This window comes from Carassius gibelio, chromosome B2 (assembly GCF_023724105.1).
Source record: "Carassius gibelio isolate Cgi1373 ecotype wild population from Czech Republic chromosome B2, carGib1.2-hapl.c, whole genome shotgun sequence".
Taxonomy (NCBI): Eukaryota; Metazoa; Chordata; class Actinopteri; order Cypriniformes; family Cyprinidae; genus Carassius; species Carassius gibelio.
This window is the reverse complement of record NC_068397.1, coordinates 30193373-30214716: the sequence shown is the minus strand read 5'-3', so window position 1 is coordinate 30214716 and position 21344 is coordinate 30193373. Positions and strand designations below refer to the sequence as shown.

At 33.4% G+C, this 21344-nt stretch overlaps 1 protein-coding gene across 3 annotated transcripts; it reads right to left on the bottom strand.

Annotated features, from left to right (window-relative positions):
- Window positions 1-4248: 4248 nt before the first annotated feature.
- Window positions 4249-20513, bottom strand: LOC127950346 (caytaxin-like). 3 transcript variants are annotated; one of them, XM_052547314.1, is made up of 12 exons: window positions 20045-20513; window positions 19014-19132; window positions 14502-14548; window positions 13045-13260; window positions 12816-12965; window positions 11193-11295; window positions 10340-10471; window positions 9714-9800; window positions 9538-9636; window positions 8510-8545; window positions 6846-6892; window positions 4249-5784 (listed from the first exon to the last, which is right to left on the bottom strand). In XM_052547314.1, the coding sequence occupies exons 2-11, from the start codon at window positions 19088-19090 to the stop codon at window positions 6859-6861; spliced, it is 981 nt and encodes a 326-aa protein (XP_052403274.1). In that variant the 5' UTR covers window positions 19091-19132; window positions 20045-20513; the 3' UTR covers window positions 4249-5784; window positions 6846-6858. The 3 variants fall into 3 exon arrangements, with proteins under 3 accessions (XP_052403274.1, XP_052403273.1, XP_052403275.1); XM_052547313.1 differs by having other exon boundaries at window positions 19922-20512; XM_052547315.1 differs by lacking the exons at window positions 9538-9636; window positions 9714-9800 and having other exon boundaries at window positions 19922-20513.
- Window positions 20514-21344: the final 831 nt, after the last annotated feature.

Below are 21344 nucleotides of genomic sequence, written 5' to 3'. Positions count from 1 at the left end.
CCCGAGGGCGTTTAAAGAGTGGAAATATACCACCAAATCAAGCCAGCTCGCACATAGTTTGTGTTTAACACACATTACCAACACTACCGAGACAAAGGACGTGATTAAAAGAAGGTCTAGGAATAAACACTTAATTTACACGACGATCCAGGTTACAGACAGCTCACAATGTAATTGTAAAGACAAATAGCATTCACAAATCAAAATTAATGCATAAAATGTATATCATAGGCAATATATATATATGTGTATCGCTCAGGTTATACATTTAATCACACACATACACATACACACTAGACATGCTAGGCTATATATATATATATATATATCTGATAACGAATATAAATATAATCGCCAATGTATTACTGTGCCATTTTACAGTAGAGGAATTACAAAATATTTAATGTTTTTATTTAAAAAAATTGTGGTCTGAAATCAATGCAAACTTAATCATATATATTGAATACTGAGTAAATATTTTGGTCAGAAAATAAATGCATACTATAAATTGGTTGCAATTGATGCAACTGATCAATAACCAATGCTATGAATAACAGACTACAACTGCGATAAATTAGCCTCAATACTGAATAATACTGATTTAACCGGCTATAGCAATTCATCTAAGATGAATCTTAAAACTGAACATTGATCATTTTATTATTAATACATCTGTGTATGTTAATAAATCATTTTATTAAAAATAATCATTATTATTATATATGTAACCTGTGCTCCCAACACCATTATTATTATTTTAAATACTAATTTACATTTAATCGATGACACTTTTATCCAAAGTGTAACATTAATAAAGTAGTAAAATAATAAATAAAGATATAAAGGAATTTCTTTTCAAATAATAATAATGATATCATTACTTAAAAAAAAAATAAGGCAGTGATTTATTGTACAGTATAATATGTGTTCCTGAATGCACAGATCTATATCTTCAGTAGCTTTGTCTCTACGCTCATCCTACCACATCATTTCTGCCCCACATTTCAGCTCGGGATCGTTTTACTCCGTGAACTTCAGTCTGGCCAGAATCCCACATGTGCTTATTCATTTTCAACATCATCAAGTACAAACACAAAATGTTTCAGACAGCAGAGAGAGTGCTGACTGCAAGAACAGAGCTATTTATGACTGATTTATGTTTGTTAGTACATGCATTCAGTTTGGATGGTTGTTAATCATTATATTATACTAACTGGAAGTGCAGATTTCAGAGCCAGATGTTAAATAAAGACAAGACAGGTACGTGGTATTTCAGTATGTTTCCTCTCATGACACCTGACCATCCTGTTCAAATTGTTTCCAATTACTTGACTCGTCTTGTTGGCTCACGTACTTTTCTCCCGTACTTAACCAGCTCTCATTGGATGCAGCCATAGAGCTATATTTGGCATGATGTCTATGTGTGACACGGTACAAATGCTTCTGACGCAACTCACATAAATACCAGACTATCAGTTTAATAGCAAACGACCCATTGACAATAGCTCTGCTGCCTATATATATATGTATATATATATATATATATATATATATATATATATATATATATATATATAATGCATCTTACTCCATTCGAGTCCAAGTGTAAATTATATTACTAACTTTTCACTTCCTTGAATGACTACAAAAAGGTTTATTGCCACAGTGTTAATATTCTAACGTACTGCATTCAAGTTATGATCCTTTATCTTTCAGTCATTCATAATTATCAGTCGTCTGACATTGAGGAGATGAACTTCAAAGTTTTTATCACTCCCATGTCATTGCTTTAAAGTAATATATAAAAATATAAAAAAAATTGAAACTTTGCACTTCGATTTTATGATAAAATAGATTACATGAGTCACACAAGTTTCCTTTTATGACAGTAAACATAAAAAACTATACCGTGTGTACCTATAATAATAACACTTATGGTATATTTTAATAATTTGTAAAATTTGTACTTTATTAGTGAAAGTGAATCGTTTTCCAAGTCAAAATTCATACTTTTTTACTTCTTATTTAATTAGACATTCAAAGAACAAAATACATATTTAACAGGTTACTATGACTTAAATATTTCTTCTTAAATACATATATTATTCATATATAATTCCTAATATAATTATCTATTTCAAAACCTAAGAAATAAATTTTTATTGTTATTTAATTGCTTTTAAATTTGGAAGCTGGGTAACATTTTACAATAAGGTTCCATTTGTAAAAAATTGTTTATGAAAAATACTTCTAATTTACTTATTCGTTTGAATTTCAACATTTAATAATACCTTATTACAAGTAAAAGTTGTAGGCTTATCTGTTAATAATATTTAATGAAGTAACTAATGAGAATTTATTGTGAGTGTTATGGAATCTTTTTGAATCTAATATTTTGAGGCACCACTGTGATAGATGATCGCTTTATCAGTGCAAATGACATCAAAACTAATAACTAATAATGAAGGCTGATATCCAGGAATATATGTCTTATGAGCAAGTAAGCATCCTATATTCCGCTGTTGTTATGACTTGTTAAAATAATGTCACAAAAGTCTGACAGTGCTGAATCAATATCAGATAACTGATATAGTCAAATATTTATAGGTCAATGTAAAAATAGCATTAACTGGTTTGGTACAATGTTTAGTCATCTATTTAATGCACAGCATTGTTGATTCATGTTTTATTACGGGTTCTGCTTGTGAACTCTTTTGGTTTTGAGGCTCGGTTGTTGTGGCTTCAAGCTAACTGTATACAATAGTAACCTGACCTCATTACATTTATTCACACATATGACATGTACATGCGTAGATGAATAATGAAAGTATGCAGTTTCCCGGGAAATCCGTCCCGTCAACTGGGAGTCATGCAACTAAAAAAAAAAAAAAAAATTAAAATACAAAGCTTGACAGTTAAACTTTTATTAATTGTCACATCATCAATGTTAGCAACTCATTCACTTATTGCACATCCTATGATACAAATGATTTACACACAGTACACTGTTAAACAGTCTGATAATGTACATTATACAATAATGTGGCTCTATTATCCCTTCAAAATGCATTATGAGCACTTGTGCTGCTGCATGCTGAGAGGTCAATCCAGTGTATTGTTGCAAAATCAGAAGACCAACTATTAACATGGAACAATGACACTAAATTAATTTGCTTGATAGAATGGCATGTTTATTGCTGTTATTGTGAAATTAGTCACTCTGCTGTGTGTCAAGCTGAAAAAAACATATTTGAGACCTAACACTTTACAGTAAAGTCTAATTTGTTAAAGATGCACTTACTTACTAACAAAGAGCAATTCATTTGTTAGAGTATTAATATTTGTTAAACGCCACTGTTTGTTGTTAGTTAATGAATTCTGTTTTAATAATGTATTAGTAAATGCAAAAATCTATGGAGGAACTTACTCATGGGAATTAATAAATAAAAAAATAAAAGAATTTATTTATATATATGTAAATATATATATATATATATATATATATATATATATATATATATATATATATATATATATATATATATATATATATATATATATATATATAAAATACAGTTACAAATAAATTAGGAAAATACTAAATAAAGGGGGAAAATACAAAATATAAATAAAGGACAAATTTAATTAAATGTATATATATATATATATATATATATATATATATATATAATTTTATTTTTTTAAATAAAAAATATTGTATTTATATTAGCAAGTCAATTATTTCTTCAGTGATTTTCGTGTTATAACATTTATTCATTTTATTTGTTGTTGTTGTTTTTGCAAGTTTGGTTCTCCATAGAAGTTAACATTCAAATTAATAAATGCGTTAGTAAATTTTATTATTAGCTCATGTTAATTGATGTAGTTAACAAATAGTTCCTATACTGTAAAGTGTTACTGAGACGTTTGTTATAAGAACTCACTGTATTTGATTATAGATATATCAGAGTACCCATAAGGCATTATGAAGGGAGGGAAAACAAGCTCCGCCTCCTGTGATGTCATAATGGGAAGTTTGAGCTGGAAGCAGACGAGTTTGTAGGAGCTGCGTGACAGAATCTATGGATTACTTACAGTGAATTCAGACGACTCGCTGTGCCAGACACTACAGCTGTGTTAAGAATATTACACTACCGTACTATTTCTACAGTATGCATGGAATCATGAAATACTGTATTCCACCATGCAACACACTCAACTTGACCTTCAGTTTCTACTGTGATGAAATAAAAAGTAAATCATGATTTAATTGAACTGCCAAAGGTTAAGACATTTTCAGATAAAACTGCATTAAAAAGAGATAAGTTGATTAGCACATGCAATGCCATTAGGTCATTTGACAGCAGTAAGAAGCGTTTATGATTGCATACTGTTTCAATTTAGGAATTTAAAGTAAAAAATAAGTACGCAGTGCATACTATGCAGTACGCTGGTATTCCATTCGGAACACAGCCCCTGATACTCATTAATAAAGACATATATTAGAGTTGTAAAGTTCTACACAGTATGTACAGCTCACTTTATGAGAACACAGCTTTCACATTCTCTGTTCACGTGGCTTACTGTACATTTAATCAGATAAGTTTAAATCAACATGAAGGTCGGGCTTCTTTTTAAAAGTAATTCCTGGTTTGCTATTATTGCTGTAAACTTCCATTAATGTTAACAACCATCAAGAAGTAGTTGATCTGAAATGAGCTGAAAATGTCCTCACCCTCATGCCATACAAGATGAGTTTGTGTCTTCGTGGGAACAGATTTGGAGAAATGTAGCATTGCATCAGTGTCTCATCAATGGATGCTCTGCAGTGAATGGGTGCCGTCAGAATGAGAGTCCAAACAGCTGATAATTTTTTTTATTTTTTTTACTTCTGTCTAAAATCCATTATAACGCTTCCTTCAGTGTAAAAGTGCAGCTCCTGTTGTCTCTCACATCAAAAATCCAGCCACATATTTGCTGAAAGCTGTTTAGGTCTTGCTTGATCTGTGCAGATTTCTCTCCTGATTCAGACCAAACTACTTTTTTCCACTGGAAAAGGCATTAATATGGATAATGTACTCGTATTCTAGTTAAAAATGCCTTATTGATGGATTTGCTTCTTGTAAACAGGATGTTAACTGATGGACTGGAGTGCTGTGGATTATTGTGATGTTTTTATCAGCTCTCATTCTGACGGCACCCATTCACTGCAGAGCATCCATTGATGAGACACTGATGCAATGCTACATTTCTCCAAACCTGATGAAGAAACAAACTCATCCACATCTCAGATGACCTGAAGGTGAGTTTTCAAATGCATTTAACCACTTACAAGATTTTACAGCAACAGGCCAAACCTCTGACTAAATACTTATTTGGCGCTTGTTTGTTTTCATGGCCAATTTTCCAATGAAAGCTTATGAATGCAAACTGCTGGGTTATGTAACAGACTGAGTCAAGTTAAAATCCCGCTGGTATTAAATATCCCTCGTTTTACATCTGTACAACACAATGACAGATTGCACAGATGTTCCTCTTCTGTTAGAAAAGAGTGAGTCTGTGAGTGTTTTTTTTTTTTTTTATCTCAGTCCAGTTGTGACCCAGGTCAAAGGTCAGTGTTTCTGGAAGAACTGCACTGTAGAAAGAGCACCACAAACATCATTACTGTTGTGTTCTGAGATGATGATGATGATGATGATGATTGTGTTCGTCCACATGATTGTTCTTCAAAGGAGCATCTTTGGAAAATGACATGCACAGATAAATTCCTGCCTTGGAGTGTATCTGTAAATGAGAAAAATATAATTCACAGTCACTATATTTATCATTTTAACCCTCCTTTAGATTTTAAGATCATTGTGTTTTGTAGGTATCGACAGTTTTGATTTCTATTCTAGTCTTTCAGACACGGCCTGTGTATGCATTCTTAAAAAAAGATTCTATATCGGTTTAATTTTTTTATTTAAGTTTCAGTTAAAAAAAAAGTTCAAAAAGAATAAAAAAAAAATTTTTTTTTTTTTTGGTTTTAGTTCAGTTAGTAACCCTTTCAGAGTTATTATATTATTTCATATATGTTCAGTATTTAATATATGAACATTTTATAGATTTAATATATTACATATAATCTTGCTGAGCAAATAACATGATCAAAATATTTGTAAAAAATCTGTACCTTTAAAAAACAGAATTGTGAAACGTAAACACAGAATTCTGAGAAAAAAAAAATCTTTTAATTTTTTTATTCCGTGACTTAAATTAGAGCAGAGCCCTTCAGAAGCTCACTTTTTGCTGTAGCTCACATGTTCAGTGTATAATGCATGTAATGTCAAGGTGGACGTCATTGACACCTTCGTAGGTTTTCACATGTCTAATGACTTAAATTTCAGTCTGTTCCTCGCACAAAGCTATCATATGGCTTCAGATGACCTGGAACAAAGCCCATCAGTCATGTGGACTTCCTTTATGGGAGTTTTGTCCTTGACAGCCATTGAGAAGTAAACGGCTATGAGAAGGAGCTGTTAGAATGAAATAAATTTTTTTGTGGGTGAACTATCCCTTTAAGCTGCTCTCCAAACCGAAGTAAGACAGACACTAGGATGATATGCTTCGGCTGGGATATGGTCCATGTGCCGGTCAGTAGTCTGGTCAAAAATAGCAGAGGTGGGCGGCAGGGTCGCTGCGGCTGCTGTTCTGATGAGAGCAGCAGATGAGCTTTATGTAACAGAGCAGACGAGATGCCGCTCCTCTCGCCATTCAGAGACCCCAAATATGGCGTAAGGTCCAGAGGTCATTAAACCCACCCTGCTCCTGAATCTACTGTTACAGTCAGACATTCACCGTCTTACCCAATGAGACGCGTCAGGGACAGGCCTCCGCTCCCACGGACGACGGCCTGCAAAATAATGCATTCAAGTGATGCACATTACACAATCACATCCCATTTCTCTGCATTTATGTCATGCATATTAAACAATTACATCAGATTTGAACATTTGCATTTAAAATCAACATGAAAAGTCAACACACCAACACATTTAACCTGACTCAGATTTGGTCAAAAAGTGCAAAAAAAATAATAATTAATTATTAAAATAAATCAATAAATAAATTAAACACAAGAATAAAGAAAAATAAAAATGAAATGGGCTACAAATAAAAAAATAAAAAATATGGTGTAAATAAATAAATAATACAGTTAATATAAATAAAGATAAGTAAAAATATTTTATTAAAATATACAATTAAATTACCAATAAATAAATAATACAAATAATATTATATACAAATTGAATAAATAAGAAAATATATAGTTAAATAAAACTACATATATATATATATATATATATATATATATATATATATATATATATATATATATATATAATTGAAATAAATACAGTACTTTATGGAAGTCAATTTCTGCCATGAAAAAAAATAAAATATATAGAGAATTGTGAGAAAAAAGGACAGAATTGTGAGATAAAAATTCTAAATTACTTTTAAAAAATTGTTTGATATAAACTGAATAAAATAAAAAAAAGAGTCAAAATTGTAAGGGAAAAAAAGTTTAAATTAACTTTTATTTATTTATGTATTTTTTATTTGTGATGAAAACTGCCTTTTATAAATAACAGTACAGTACTATAATAGTGATTAAAAAAGCTTAACAGAGGCTTAATATTATCTAAGTGTTGTTTATTTAAAAAATAAATTGAATATCCTTTCACTAGGATAATCATATTTGGGGACCGATGGCGAATAGAAAACTGAAAGCAGTATGTACAGTATGTTTTCTAAAAAAAAAAAGTAAATGCATGATGTTTTCTCATTAAGCTTTCACTGTCAGTGCAGTAGCCTTTGAAATATAAGTCTGTTTGATTCACACGGCCAGATTATGTGATGCATGCATCCAAGTCTGCACACTAACCCTCATAAATAGTGTGTGAGATATGAATTAATCATGCTGAAAATGTCAAAGGTGCTCAGCTATTTCTAAGGGATTTTTTTGTGTGTGTCTGCATCCATCTTTGCTCTCTTAAATATATTACCCATAATTCCTTTGCACTGAAAATTAGGGTTTCTGATGGTTTTCTATTCCTATTTCTGTTTTTCAACTGCAATGAATGTAAAGCTGCTGCATCAATAATAGACAAGTCTTTAAATAATAATGCAGGATACGGTAATTCAATTAAATTCTAGCGAATGCCTGCATACGCATACAAGATTTGACTATGGTGGTCTGTACTACATCCAAAAGTCCTGTACACTACCATTTTTAATATTTTAAAGAAGTGTCTTCTGCTCATTAAGGCTGCATTTATTTTATAAAAAATACAGTAAAAACAGAAATATTGTCAAAAATTATTACAATTTAAAATAACTGTTTTCCATGTGAATATATAATAAAATGTAATTTATTTCTGTGATGCACAGCTGTATTTTCAGCATCATTACTCGAGTCTTCAGTGTCACATGATCTTCAGAAATCATTCTGATTTGCTGATTTTACCTTTCTCTCTGTGCTTTGATTCGCTCCTCGTCACACCTGCAGAAGAGAAGACAAAGTTTTTTTGTTCTGTCAAATCTACTGATTTTTAATCAAGTTAATGTAAGAATAACTATTCATATTTCAAGATGAACATTTTTCTTGATTGTTCATAAAATCGTGTTTAAATGTGAATCTCAAATATTACCATCACTGGGCTTTTGAGGAACGTTTGTTCATTGCATTGCATTGTATGTTTGGATAATGTTCATCTCATCTTACTAAGACACAGTGTTGATATATACTGATATTTGTAGTATTTTATATCAGTATCTGCTGTTATCTCATTGATTTACATTTACAATTAGCATTATAATTTCATCACTTCCATATGAATATCAGTATCTGCACCAAACTCTCTGAATAAAACAGAGCTTCGTATTCTCACCTATCACAATATATGAGCCATAAAAGTATGATTTATCAAAAATTATAGTCAACTAACAGAATTTAGCTTCTGTCTAGAGGTTAAATAAACCTTTTTTTAGGCTATTACTTCATATGTCAGGCTTTACAGGGTTAAATATGCAACATAGTGATACCATGTTAATGTGAAATGTGACCCTGGAGCACAAACGCAGTCTGAAGTCTCTGGGTTATATTTATAGCAATAGCCAAAAATACATGGTATGGGTCAAAATTATAGATTTATCATTTATGTCAAAAATCATTAGGATATTAAATAAAGATCATGTTCCATGAAGATATTTAGTAAATTTCCTACTGTAAATATATCAAAACTTTATTTTGATTAGTAATATGCATTGCTAAGAATTTCATTTGAACAACTCTAAAGGTGATTTTCTCTCTCTCTATATTTTTTTTTTTTGCACCCTCAGATTTCAGATTTTGACTGGTTTAGTGGTCCAGGGTCACAAATGTCAATTACTCCATACAGCTTTAACCAATCTCAATCCTGCTCTGAAGTGTTTTAGTCTGTATTCTCTCGTAGGACATCCGTGTGTCTCCCCCTGCTGGTGCAGGACACTTACAGCAGCACACACTCGGGGATCTGCACGTGCTCCATGGGGACCATCTGAGCCAGTTCCTCCAGACTCTGGACGTATCGGATCTTTTCAATGAATTTCACACTGCAGAGGAGTTCGAGTGCATTAAAACACACTCTACAAACTGCTGCGGGTGTTTGTGATGTTCAGTGTTTCCTGACCTGATGAACGGCCGTGAGATGGCCAGAACGGTCCGGATGAACCAGGAGGGATGCGCGATGATCAGACATTTGAGATTCTTTCTTAACCTGGATGGTGATGGAATAGAATTCATGTGAAATCCTAATCCTAACTAGCATCAGTGTCCCAAAAAAAAAAAGAAAAAAAAAAAAAAAAGATTTTTTTTCCCATATGTGACCCTGGACCACAAAACCAGTCATAAGAGTCATTTTTTTGAAATTGAGATTTATACATAAGCAAATAAGTTTAACATTCATGTATGGTTTGTTAAAACAAAATTTGGCCGAGATGCAACTATTTTAAAACTGAATCTGAGGATGCAAAAAAAAATTAAATACTGAGACAACTGCCTTTAAAGTTGTTCTTAGCAGTGCATATTACTAATCAAAAATTCAGTTTTTATATACTTACTCTAGGAAATTTACAAAATATCTTCATGGAACATGATCTTTATTTAATATCCTTTTTTTGACCTAAAAGAAAATTTAATAATTTTGACCCATGCAATGTATTTTTGGTTTTTGCTACAAATATACCCCAATGACTTCAGACTGGTTTTGTGCTCCAGTTTTATCTGTGTTTGATTAAATGATCAGCAGAGCGGTACCGTCTTTCGATCATCTGGTAGCATCTCTTGAGCCAGCTGATGCCTGGCATCCTCCTGCGCGGCGTGGCTCCGTTCAGATAGATGATCATGTAGTCTTCAGCTACCAGCAGCTCCAGACTACTGATCACATACCTGCAGAGACAACACAATAATGCATTCAGATGAAACAGCCAGTGCAAAGCTGGAAAATATCTGCTTCTGCTCACCAAGGCTGCATTTATTTAACTAAAAATACAGTAAAAATAGAAATATTGTGGAATATATTTACAATTTAAAATAACTGTTCATTGTTTGAATATAATGTAAGCTGTAATTTATTTCTGTGATGCACAGCTGTATTTTCAGCATCATTCCTCCAGTCTTCAGTGTCACATGATCTTCAGAAATCAGAATAATGATTCAAGAAACATTTCTGATTATTATCAATGTTGAAAACAGTTGTGGTGCACAATATTTTTTTGTGGAAACTGATGCATTTTATTTTTCAGGATTCTTTGCTGAATATAAAGTTCAAAAGAACGGCATTTATTTGAAATAGAAATCGTTTATAACATCGTGCCACTTTTGCAATGTTATAAATTTAATACATTCTTTTTTTTTTTTATAAATGTATCAATTTTTACTTACTTTTGGGTTATTATACTGTAGTTATCTAAAATTAAAATTGAAACTCAAATAAAATTTTTTTATATTACTTAAAAAAAAAAAAAAAAAAAGTTTAACTGAAATAAATAAAATGCAAAAACTTTTATATGAACTACATGCCATGGCAACATTTCTCATTTTAATTTCGTTTAACTTAATGTATTTAGACAACTAAAAGTGAGCAATCTCAAGTGTATTTGTGTCTCACAGGAAGAGGTTCTCCATGATGTAGCTGTAGTCTGCGCAGCCGCTGTCGGGCAGATAGCAGGCAGCAAACACGATGATGGCGTTCAGTCCTTCGCCGTAATAACCTGTGAACAGAAGAGCGTTTCAAGTCACTTTCCACATCCACCGATCCCTGTGTTTGTGTAAAACGAGTCCCCTCATGCAGTGTGCTAACATTCATCCTTTGGGTTTCATGGCTATTTTCCATCCTTTACAATTACATAAAAGATAAAAAAGATATAAATGACTTTGTTCTGATAATGTTATGTTTTTGTATGTAAAGTGTGTGACGAGCTACACAACAAAATTTCATTTAGTGTTAAGGGGTTTGTTCAAATTAGAGTTTTTAATAGTTAAAACAAAAGCTAGAACCATTTATAAACTTCAACTTATTATATTTCAGTATGTTTGCAAGGCAAACATTCTCATTTTCATTTAGATTAGCTAAAACTGAAATAAAAATCAATAGACGTAAATTAATAAAAAACAAAATTATATGGTTGTTAATAGTTATTTTATTTAGTTAGCCTTATAATATATACAGTACAGTAGATAGTCAACCAAAATGCCTATAACTGCCGTGTTTACATAATGTATATACATATATTTACATGACATTTACATTTAGTGATTTACCAAATGCTATTTTGTCCAACAGAAGCAATAAAAATCAACAAAAGAGCAATGATATGCAAGTGCTATATTAAGTCTCAGTTAACCTAACACAGTAAAAATAACACTTGTTTTCTATAATAAAATAAAACAGATATAATAGAAAAGAATATAGCAAGCTAGTGTTAGAGGCTTTATATTGTATATATATATGTAACCCTGGAGCTCTAAAGCAGTCTGAAGTATCTGGGGTATATTTGTAGCAACAGCCAAAAATTTATGGTATTGGTCTAAATTATAATTTTGTCTTTTATGCCAAAAATCATTGGGATAACAAGACAAGATAATGTTGCATGAAGATATTTTGTACATTTCCTACTATAAATGTCAAATAATAATGTGCATTGCTAAGAACAACTTTTAAGGCGATTTTCTTAATTTTTAGATTTGAATATTTTTTGCATCCTCAGATTCCAGATTTTCAAATACTGTATTTTCTGGACTATAAATCGCACTTTTTTTCTTAGTTTGAATGGTCCTGCGACTTATAGTCAGGTGCGACTTATTTATCAAAATTTATTTGACATGAACCGAGAGAAATGAACCAAGAGCAAACATTACCATCTCCAGCCACGAGAGGGCGCTCTATGCTGCTCAGTTCTCCTGTAGTCTACACTGAAGACACAGAGCGCCCTCTCGTGGCTGGAGACGGTAATGTTTTCTCTTGGTTCTAAATAAATGCGACTTATACTCCAGTGTGAATTATATGTTTTTTCCCTCATCATGACGTATTTTTGGACTGATGCGACTTCTACTCAGGTGCGACTTATAGTCCGAAAAATACGGTAGTTGTATCTCAGCCAAATATTGTCCAATTTATTCAGCTTTCAGATGATTTCTAAATCTCCTTATGACTGGTTTTGTGGTCTAGGATCACATATTAAAGGGAAAGATCTATCCGTGTTATATGAAATGATTAGTGTTGTGGTCTGACCTCCATGTGTGACGACGCGCAGGTATGGACGGATGACCTGCATGTCTATCCTGTGCTCCTGATCTCCGATGATCACCGTCCTCCACAGACGACCCGCACCGTCGCCCTCCTCGCCCCCCGGACCCTTCGCACTGGCCACCGCAGTGTCGTCTGAAAAACAACACAGTCTGCTTCTGTAACTCATCCTGTTTTACAGTCAAAGCCTCATGACCTTTGACCTCTGGCTGACCTTCCCATTCCAGCTCGTTGGTGTTGTTGAGGGAGCCGAGCGAGTCGTCGTCCGGCGTGTCGATGTCGTCCACGTTTATGTCCAGGTCGTCTGGGGTCTCCAGGAAGTCTTCAGAAAGCAGCGAACCCTCACTTTTATCGAGCGACAGGTTGATGTCCGGAGCGATGAGCGTGCGCCGCTTCTGTCGAACCGAACCTGTGTGATCCGCCGCCAGAGCTGAAATCACACACGCTTATAAAAAACAGCTTTCTGACAACTTCAACATCAACTTCGCTCTTCAACCACTTTAAGTTCATTTTTTTTCATATCATTAATATATACTTTCATATATACTTAGTTTTTATTTAATTTTTTTCATATCCATTTAAAAGTTTGAGTGATTTTCTCATTGTTTTTTGTTAGTTTTATTAGGCTTTTTCGTTTGTTTTAAATGTCTGTTTAGTTTTTATTATATGTATTTCATATTTTCATAGTTTTTTATTCAGTGATATTTCAGTTATATGGAAATTATGTTATGATTATAAAATGTATTTAGAAATGTTATGATTTTGATTTGTAATGGAATTTTCTTGAAAAACTTTTGCTCCGGCAACTAACTGAACAAATATAATTTTTTTAAAGTTTTTAAATATTTTATCTTTATATCTTAAATAAAATATTTATTTTTAAAAATACAAAATAATAATTTTAAGAAATATAAAGAAGCATTTTAAAATATTTATACTTTTAGTAATTTTATTTTTGTCCGTTTTTAAGTTTGTTTTGATAAATATAAAATATTAGCCTTAAAAATAATAATAAAAATTTTTTTTAAAATAATTTTGTGTTTTTGTCAGTTTTTTTATTTGTTTCCCTCTATATATATTTTTTCTTCATTTATAAGACAACTGATAATGCTTTTTAAAAATAGATAAATATAATAATAAAATTATATAGATACATTTTATAAATACATTTGTATAGATTTGATAAATATATAATAATAATAATAATTAGAAAATATTTAGTTTAAATAATGTAGTTTTTGTCCTTTTTTTAATTAATTAGTTTCCCTCTATATATTTGTTTCTTTATTTATAAGTTAACTAATAATAATTTCAAAAATAGATAAATATAATAAGAAAATTTTTATAGATACATTTTATGAAAAAAATATTATAGTTTTATAAATATAAAATAATAATAATAATGATAATAATAATAACATATATTTATTTATATAAAAGTTTAAATAAAATATAGTTTATAGTTTTTTTACCATTTTTTAAATATATATTTATATATATTTCTTTCATTTATACGTTAACTGATAATACTTTCAAAAATAGAAAATACATATAAGAATTATTTAATAATTAAATCACAAATTATTTATACATATATTTTCAGTGTTAGTCAATGGTAGCAACACTGCAGTGCTTCTTCAGCTAATAAAAGATGAACTGATAGAAACGTACCAGTGTTGTCAGTGAGTCCGTCTAAATCACCGTCTTCAGGAAGAGGCCTAGAAATCAACACAGAGAAAACACACAACCGCACATCCCTTAGTCATTATAGCACTTCTTCAATTCACAATAACACCGCACCACACTTTCATTAAACCACAGTAATAACTGGCATTAACTGGGAGCTGAGTTATTTAATGCACTGTTTTATGCCAGTGTTGCTAGGTTATTAATTTGGTTGCTAGGGTGTTTGAGGTGGCTTTTTAAGTAAAAAGAGTCATGCATCCTCAAGTGTCTACATCAGTGCTTCATTAAAGTGTGTTTGCTCACACAGAGGTCAGTGGTGAAGCACACATATAAATGATGCTGACAACATGTTCAGCACGAGCGACGGACACATTTAACCCTTCATTCTCTGACATTATGATCAGCAGTGTTTGTGTACAGTCAGTAATTACCCAGCAGTCTGTGCGCTGTCAGGGACACGCTGGTTAATAAGAGAGCGCAGCGCAATAATGAGGGTTACAGAACTGTGTAAACCCGTGGTATTGCAGGTGGGCCACCAATTATTTTCTGTTCATTTCCAGTCCATTCTAGGGCTGTGTGTTTAAAAGAAATCGTCATAAAATCATGATTTTAGCGTGCAGGATTTCTAAATCAATTTAGCACGATTTTCCACGGCCCTGACCTCCTGTGGTATGCTATCCGATCCAATCAGAATGCAACACCCCTAGCGCGAGAACAGATCAGATATCTAACTCCAGGTTCACACACTCTGTCTGTGATGTGCCTTTTTTCCAAGCCCATGTTAATGGATCAGAGCATTCACACTGCACGCAGTAAAAGGCTGGAAATAAAAACGTGCGAAAATAATTCATATCTAACACATGAGCATAGAGAGAGTTGTGAGTGCACAGGAGGTAGTTTAAGTGAGATAAGACACTTTTTAAGTGCGCACACTCTCTCCGCCAGTGCTTTAAGTGGGCCGGTGTTGTGCCGAATTTTGACCCCCTGCCAAATTATTACCCCCCTCGTTCAAATCGCTACCTGATTGTCTAATCCTAACCCCACCCCTAATCCTAACCCCTCCCCCAAACCTACCAATATTAGGGGGGTAATAATTTGGCAGGGGGTCAAAATTCGGCACCACACCGGTACGCACTGGTACTCAGTACCGCCACTTCCAAATATAGCTCTTGAGCGTACCCCCACCTCTCCGTGCGCCCAGAACGTGCTTTTAGCGTACCGGTACGGTCATTTGGACATCTGTTTTAATAGAGGTTTTAATCCTTTGCCTTAACTGCTGCTTTTCAGAGCGCCCTTCACAATGCACGCTTCCTAATTCTTCCTAATTCTTCCTAATTCTTCCTAATTCTTCCTAGTTTGGAGTATGGAGCGTGAATCATTTGAACCAGTTCGAGAGTTCGTAGCGGGATCCCGATTCATTTGAGTCAGTTCGAGAGTTCGTAGCGGGAATCCCGAATCATTTGAGTCAGTTCGAGAGTTCGTAGCGGGTTCGCGAATCATTTGAGTCAGTTCGGGAGTTCGTAGCGGGTTCGCGAATCATTTGAGTCAGTTCGGGAGTTCGTAGCGGGATCGCGAATCATTTGAGTCAGTTCGAGAGTTCGTAGCGGCTTCGCGAATCATTTGAGTCAGTTCGGGAGTTGGTAGCGGGTTCGCGAATCATATGAGTCAGTTCGGGAGTTCGTAGCGGGATCGCGAATCATTTGAGTCAGTTCGAGAGTTCGTAGCGGGTTCGCGAATCATTTGAGTCAGTTCGGGAGTTCGTAGCAGGTTCGCGAATCATTTGAGTCAGTTCGGGAGTTCGTAGCGGGATCGCGAATCATTTAAATCAATTCGAGAGTTCGTAGCGGGATCGCGAATCATTTGAGTCAGTTCGGGAGTTCGTAGCGGGTTCGCGAATCATTCGAGTCAGTTCGGGAGTTCGTAGCGGCTTCGCGAATCATTCGAGTCAGTTCGGGAGTTCGTAGCGGGTTCGCGAATCATATGAGTCAGTTCGGGAGTTCGTAGCGGGATCGCGAATCATTTGAGTCAGTTCGAGAGTTCGTAGCGGCTTCGCGAATCATTTGAGTCAGTTCGGGAGTTCGTAGCGGGTTCGCGAATCATATGAGTCAGTTCGGGAGTTCGTAGCGGGATCGCGAATCATTTGAGTCAGTTCGAGAGTTCGTAGCGGGTTCGCGAATCATTTGAGTCAGTTCGGGAGTTCGTAGCAGGTTCGCGAATCATTTGAGTCAGTTCGGGAGTTCGTAGCGGGATCGCGAATCATTTAAATCAATTCGAGAGTTCGTAGCGGGATCGCGAATCATTTGAGTCAGTTCGGGAGTTCGTAGCGGGTTCGCGAATCATTCGAGTCAGTTCGGGAGTTCTGAGTGGGATCGCGAATCATTTGAATCAGTTCGGTTCGCGAATCATTTGAGTCAGTTTGAATGCAGTAGCTCTTTCTAAGGGTATTTTTTCGAAATCCTTTTGCATATTTTATTTATGTTCAGTAGTTCTTTCTAGCTCAAGCAAATCCACAAACTAATAAAAGGATTTATTATTAAGGTCGCCTGTTGACTGCTGTATATAAAACACCTTCAATATAGTTGTTGTTACCTCAGGGGATGAGGCGAGTCATCAAAAAAAAAATAATAATAATTTTTAGAGTACCGGCACCTCTTTTGGGCCACTTAAAGCACTGTTCTCCGCGCAGAGCAGCGTGTATCTGAGCAAGTACGTCTGGTTTTGTGACAGAGTAAAGGAAATCTGCGTTCAAACAGAGAGATTCGCGCTTGTGCATTATTTTAATGTGCATTCGCGTTATATTTATGCGCTCTCGCTGCTGACCACATACACATACTGTATACACACTGCAAACACCTGATGCACCGCTACAATTAATGAGCTCTATGAACAATGCATGGCAAAAAAAACATCTTTACTATAGGGATTATTTTGACTTATATAGCTATGTTCTTGAGACGTTACAACTTTTTGATAAAGTTCTTATTGGTTTTCTTTTGGAAATATGTTTCAAATGAATCCTGAATGCATTTATGACTGTAAAAGCATATCGGTGTGTGTCACAATTGCAAAATTGATCAAAGAAATCGCTAAAAAAAAAAAAAAAATCTTTTTTTTTTGTCCATATCGCACAGCCCTATTTCATTCAATAAATACAGTTAACAATCTAGCTTCTGAGTACTAAGTTATTAAGTTATTATAAGGGAGATTTTTCAGAGTGAAAGTACAGCCCATGATAATAAAAACCTAATTCAGCAAAATTTCGTTCAGCGAGTGTTAATGTGATAAAGTGCACTAGTGCAGAACCAGTCATTCAGCACTCTGTCTCTTACTAGTCCCCGTTGTCATGGCAACACTGATGACCTCATATTTGCCCATAAATGGTAATGCATTATGATGTAAGGCTGTGCTCTTTATGTCTTCATGTACTGTATGTTGACCCACAAACTGCTTCAGGACTGTTTATGCCAGGATTCACCTTGCTTTCTCCTTCATGTGCAGCTAGATAACACATCCTCAGCTCCACTTACTCCCAGCTCTGTACTGATCCCACATAATCAATCAGAAATCACAGACGTCACCCAAGGGACGAGCATATGTTTACATGCCTGGTGTCATATAGCTTGGGAACAAATCTGCTCAAGTGAAATCAATCAATATACAGATCAAGAGCAGTACTGATACTACCAGTCAAAAGTTAAATAAAATGCTTTTGAAAGAGTCTCTTCTGCTCACCGAGGGTGCATTTATGTAATTAAAAATACAGTAAAAATAAAAAAAAAATTAAAAAAAAATTCTAATTTAAAATAGCTGTTTTCTCTCTGCATATATTGTAAAATGTAATTTATTTCTGTGATGCGCAGCTGTATTTTCAGCATCATTCCTTCAGTCTTCAGTGTCACATGATCTTCAGAAATCTTGAAAATATGATGATTTTCTGCTCGAGAAACATTTCTGATTATTATCAATGTTGAAAACAGTTGTGCTGTTGAATATTTTTTATTTTTCAGGTTTCACAGATGAATAGAAAGTTTTGAAACAAATCTTTTTTAACATTATGCATGTCTTTACTCTCACTTTTGATCAATTTAATGCATCCTTGCTGAATAAAAATATTCATTTCTATAAAAAAAATAAAATAAAATACATTCCCAAGTAGTCACAATTTCCACAAAATATGAAGCAGCTCTGTTTTCAACACTGATAATAATCAGAAATCTCAATATGTTCCACGTTAAATGTAGCTCTTATTTATGCCAAAAAGTATGCAAAAATGCTACAATCTCAACTTTTCTATGTTGCATTTGAAGTCAGGCACAATGCATTGTGGGTTACAGTATCTCATGCACTGCAAACTGCACATTAGGCAAATGCTGAAGGTCATATTCTGTACATATAGAAGATTCACATACTGTAGTATGTATACTGCTGTAACAGTATGGTAGTATGTTATTATGAGCACTCAGTGTCTCAATCAGTTGACGGTCAGTCAGGTCTTACCGTGGGAAATCATCGTCTTGCCACTCATCTTTCACCTCCATGTTCTCCATCCGTAAAGTGGCTTCAGTGGTTCCCATCCTCTGCTCCCAATCACACAAGATCAGCACATTTACAAGAGCCTATAAAGACAAAAACACATATTATTCTCTAAATGATTTCTCTTCAGAGAGCTATTGATGTTCGTCAGTCTCCTCATCAAGTCACATGATTTGAGGAATGAATGAAGGATGAGTTCCTACATCTATTTCCATATTATTCAGTACACAAAAATGCTAATAAATACAATGTATAATAAAAAACAAAAATAAATAAAAACAATAAATAATTCAAATAAAACACACACACCACAAAATGACTAAAACACTCGAAATAAAAAAGTAGATGCCAAAGCAACATTTCCTATTTTCATTTAGTTTAAACTGATTTACTAAAATAACTAAAATCTATAAAAACGTTATAGACATATTTAAAAACAAAACAAACAAAACAATTACTACAACTTTAGCTAAAATTAAAAATGGAAAATACAAAAATAAAAACTAATTCAAAATATAAAATAAATTTAACTTTATGTCAATAAATATAATTTATATCAAACTTTTCCCATTTCATTTAGTTTAAACGGATGCACTATAATAACTAAAATCTAATAAATAATAACAACTTTATAGGCATAACAAACAAACAAACAAATACAAATCACAAAAACACACAGCATAACTTTACTAAAACTTGAACTAAAATGAAAATGAAAAAAGGGTAGCTCTCAAAAATAACACAAGTGCATCAAAGGATATACATAAACATACACACGCGTATATATAATCTTTTATCAAATTGTAACCTTCTGCAGATCTGAAACACTCATTTTCATTTGTCATAACTTATTTAACCCTCCATGCACCCACCTGTCAAATACAAACCCCCTTCAGAATCAGTTCCACATGGAAATATCCAGATTTGTCCCGTTCACTCAGAATCACGTCACTCTGTGGAATTAAAGCGGGATGCTCATGAGGTCAGACACTCACAACAGAAGCAGTTTCTGTCGGCAGCCGTTGGTTTCTCTGTGTGTGTGTTTCAGCTCTCCACTGAATCCATCAGATCTGACTCTCTGTCTGTCTGTCTGTCTGTCGGGTGAAGCTCGTCCCGTCTGTGGATCCTCAGACAAAGAGGGGCGTCTCAGGATCTGTGTATGGCCATCTTCATACAGACACGACAACACACAGACTCCTTTAGATCAGCTATGAGGTGTGTTCGATCATTAACGTTGCTCCAGATCACGTCACATCACCCGCCGTTCCGTCCTTCTCTCTTTTATATGGTGCATTTATCTCCCAAACCTTTCCCAACCTTGCTGTATCTGGAACAAGCTGCAAAAGATGGACGTCTCCTCGCTGTTCCCTAGCAACTGCATCCCTGTCTCTCCATCCCAGCACAATCTCTCCTCTGTACGGTCCTCTCTCTCCCTCTCTCCCCCTCTCTCTCTCTATCTCTCTCTCTCTCGCAGCTGCTTGGCACTCTGGGTCGTGTCTGTAAACAGAAGCTCATCCCTCTGTCTCCTGTGATTGGCGAAGCCAAGTTTCCTGCTGCGCTCTGATTGGCTGAGGCCCTGTGTGATGATGTCATCCGTCTAGTACTCAGGAGGCTTGTGCTCACACTCACAGGTTTTGTGCTCGTTACATGAAATATCACATTTTCAGTCTATATAAATGTATTACCTGTTAATCATAAATTAAAATCTGGAAAATGCAAGTACTTGTAACCAGCAAAATACATTTGTAGCTATTATTATTATTATTATTATTATTATTATGCTAGTTGCTGTTGTTGTTGATATAATAATAATCACTTTCAATTATTAAAAATATAATATAATATAATTAAACATATTAAAATATTAATAATAATTTTACAATTACAATAATTGAAATAATAATAATAATTATTAATTTGTAGTTTTCATTATTAAGTGTTTTATTATAATAAACATACTAATTAAAAATAATGTGATTAATATAATAATAATTATATAATAAAATGTATGAAAAAACTATAATTATTATTAATATCATTGTTATAATATTATAATTAAAGAATTTGTTATTTCTATACATTTTTATTGCTATTATTAATATAATAATATTGTATTATAAAGAAAAATATTACAAATCATATTTATTAAAATAATTATTTTTCACAAACATCATTTATAATATTATATTTATAATATAAACAATCAAAATTATATAAAATAAAATAATAATAATGTTGTTTTTTTAACAATTATTATTATGATTATTAGCCACAGATATGTTTTATTTAAATAAC

Excerpts from the sequence above, each read along its gene's own strand:
- LOC127950346 (XM_052547314.1), bottom strand. The coding sequence starts at position 19,090 with ATGGGAACCACTGAAGCCACTTTACGGATGGAGAACATGGAGGTGAAA. Across the intron at positions 9,801-10,339 it reads TACCAGATGATCGAAAGACG|GTTAAGAAAGAATCTCAAAT; the intron begins GTACCGCTCTGC and ends ATCACCATCCAG. Across the intron at positions 8,546-9,537 it reads ATCCCCGAGTGTGTGCTGCT|GTGTGACGAGGAGCGAATCA; the intron begins GTAAGTGTCCTG and ends TCTCTTCTGCAG.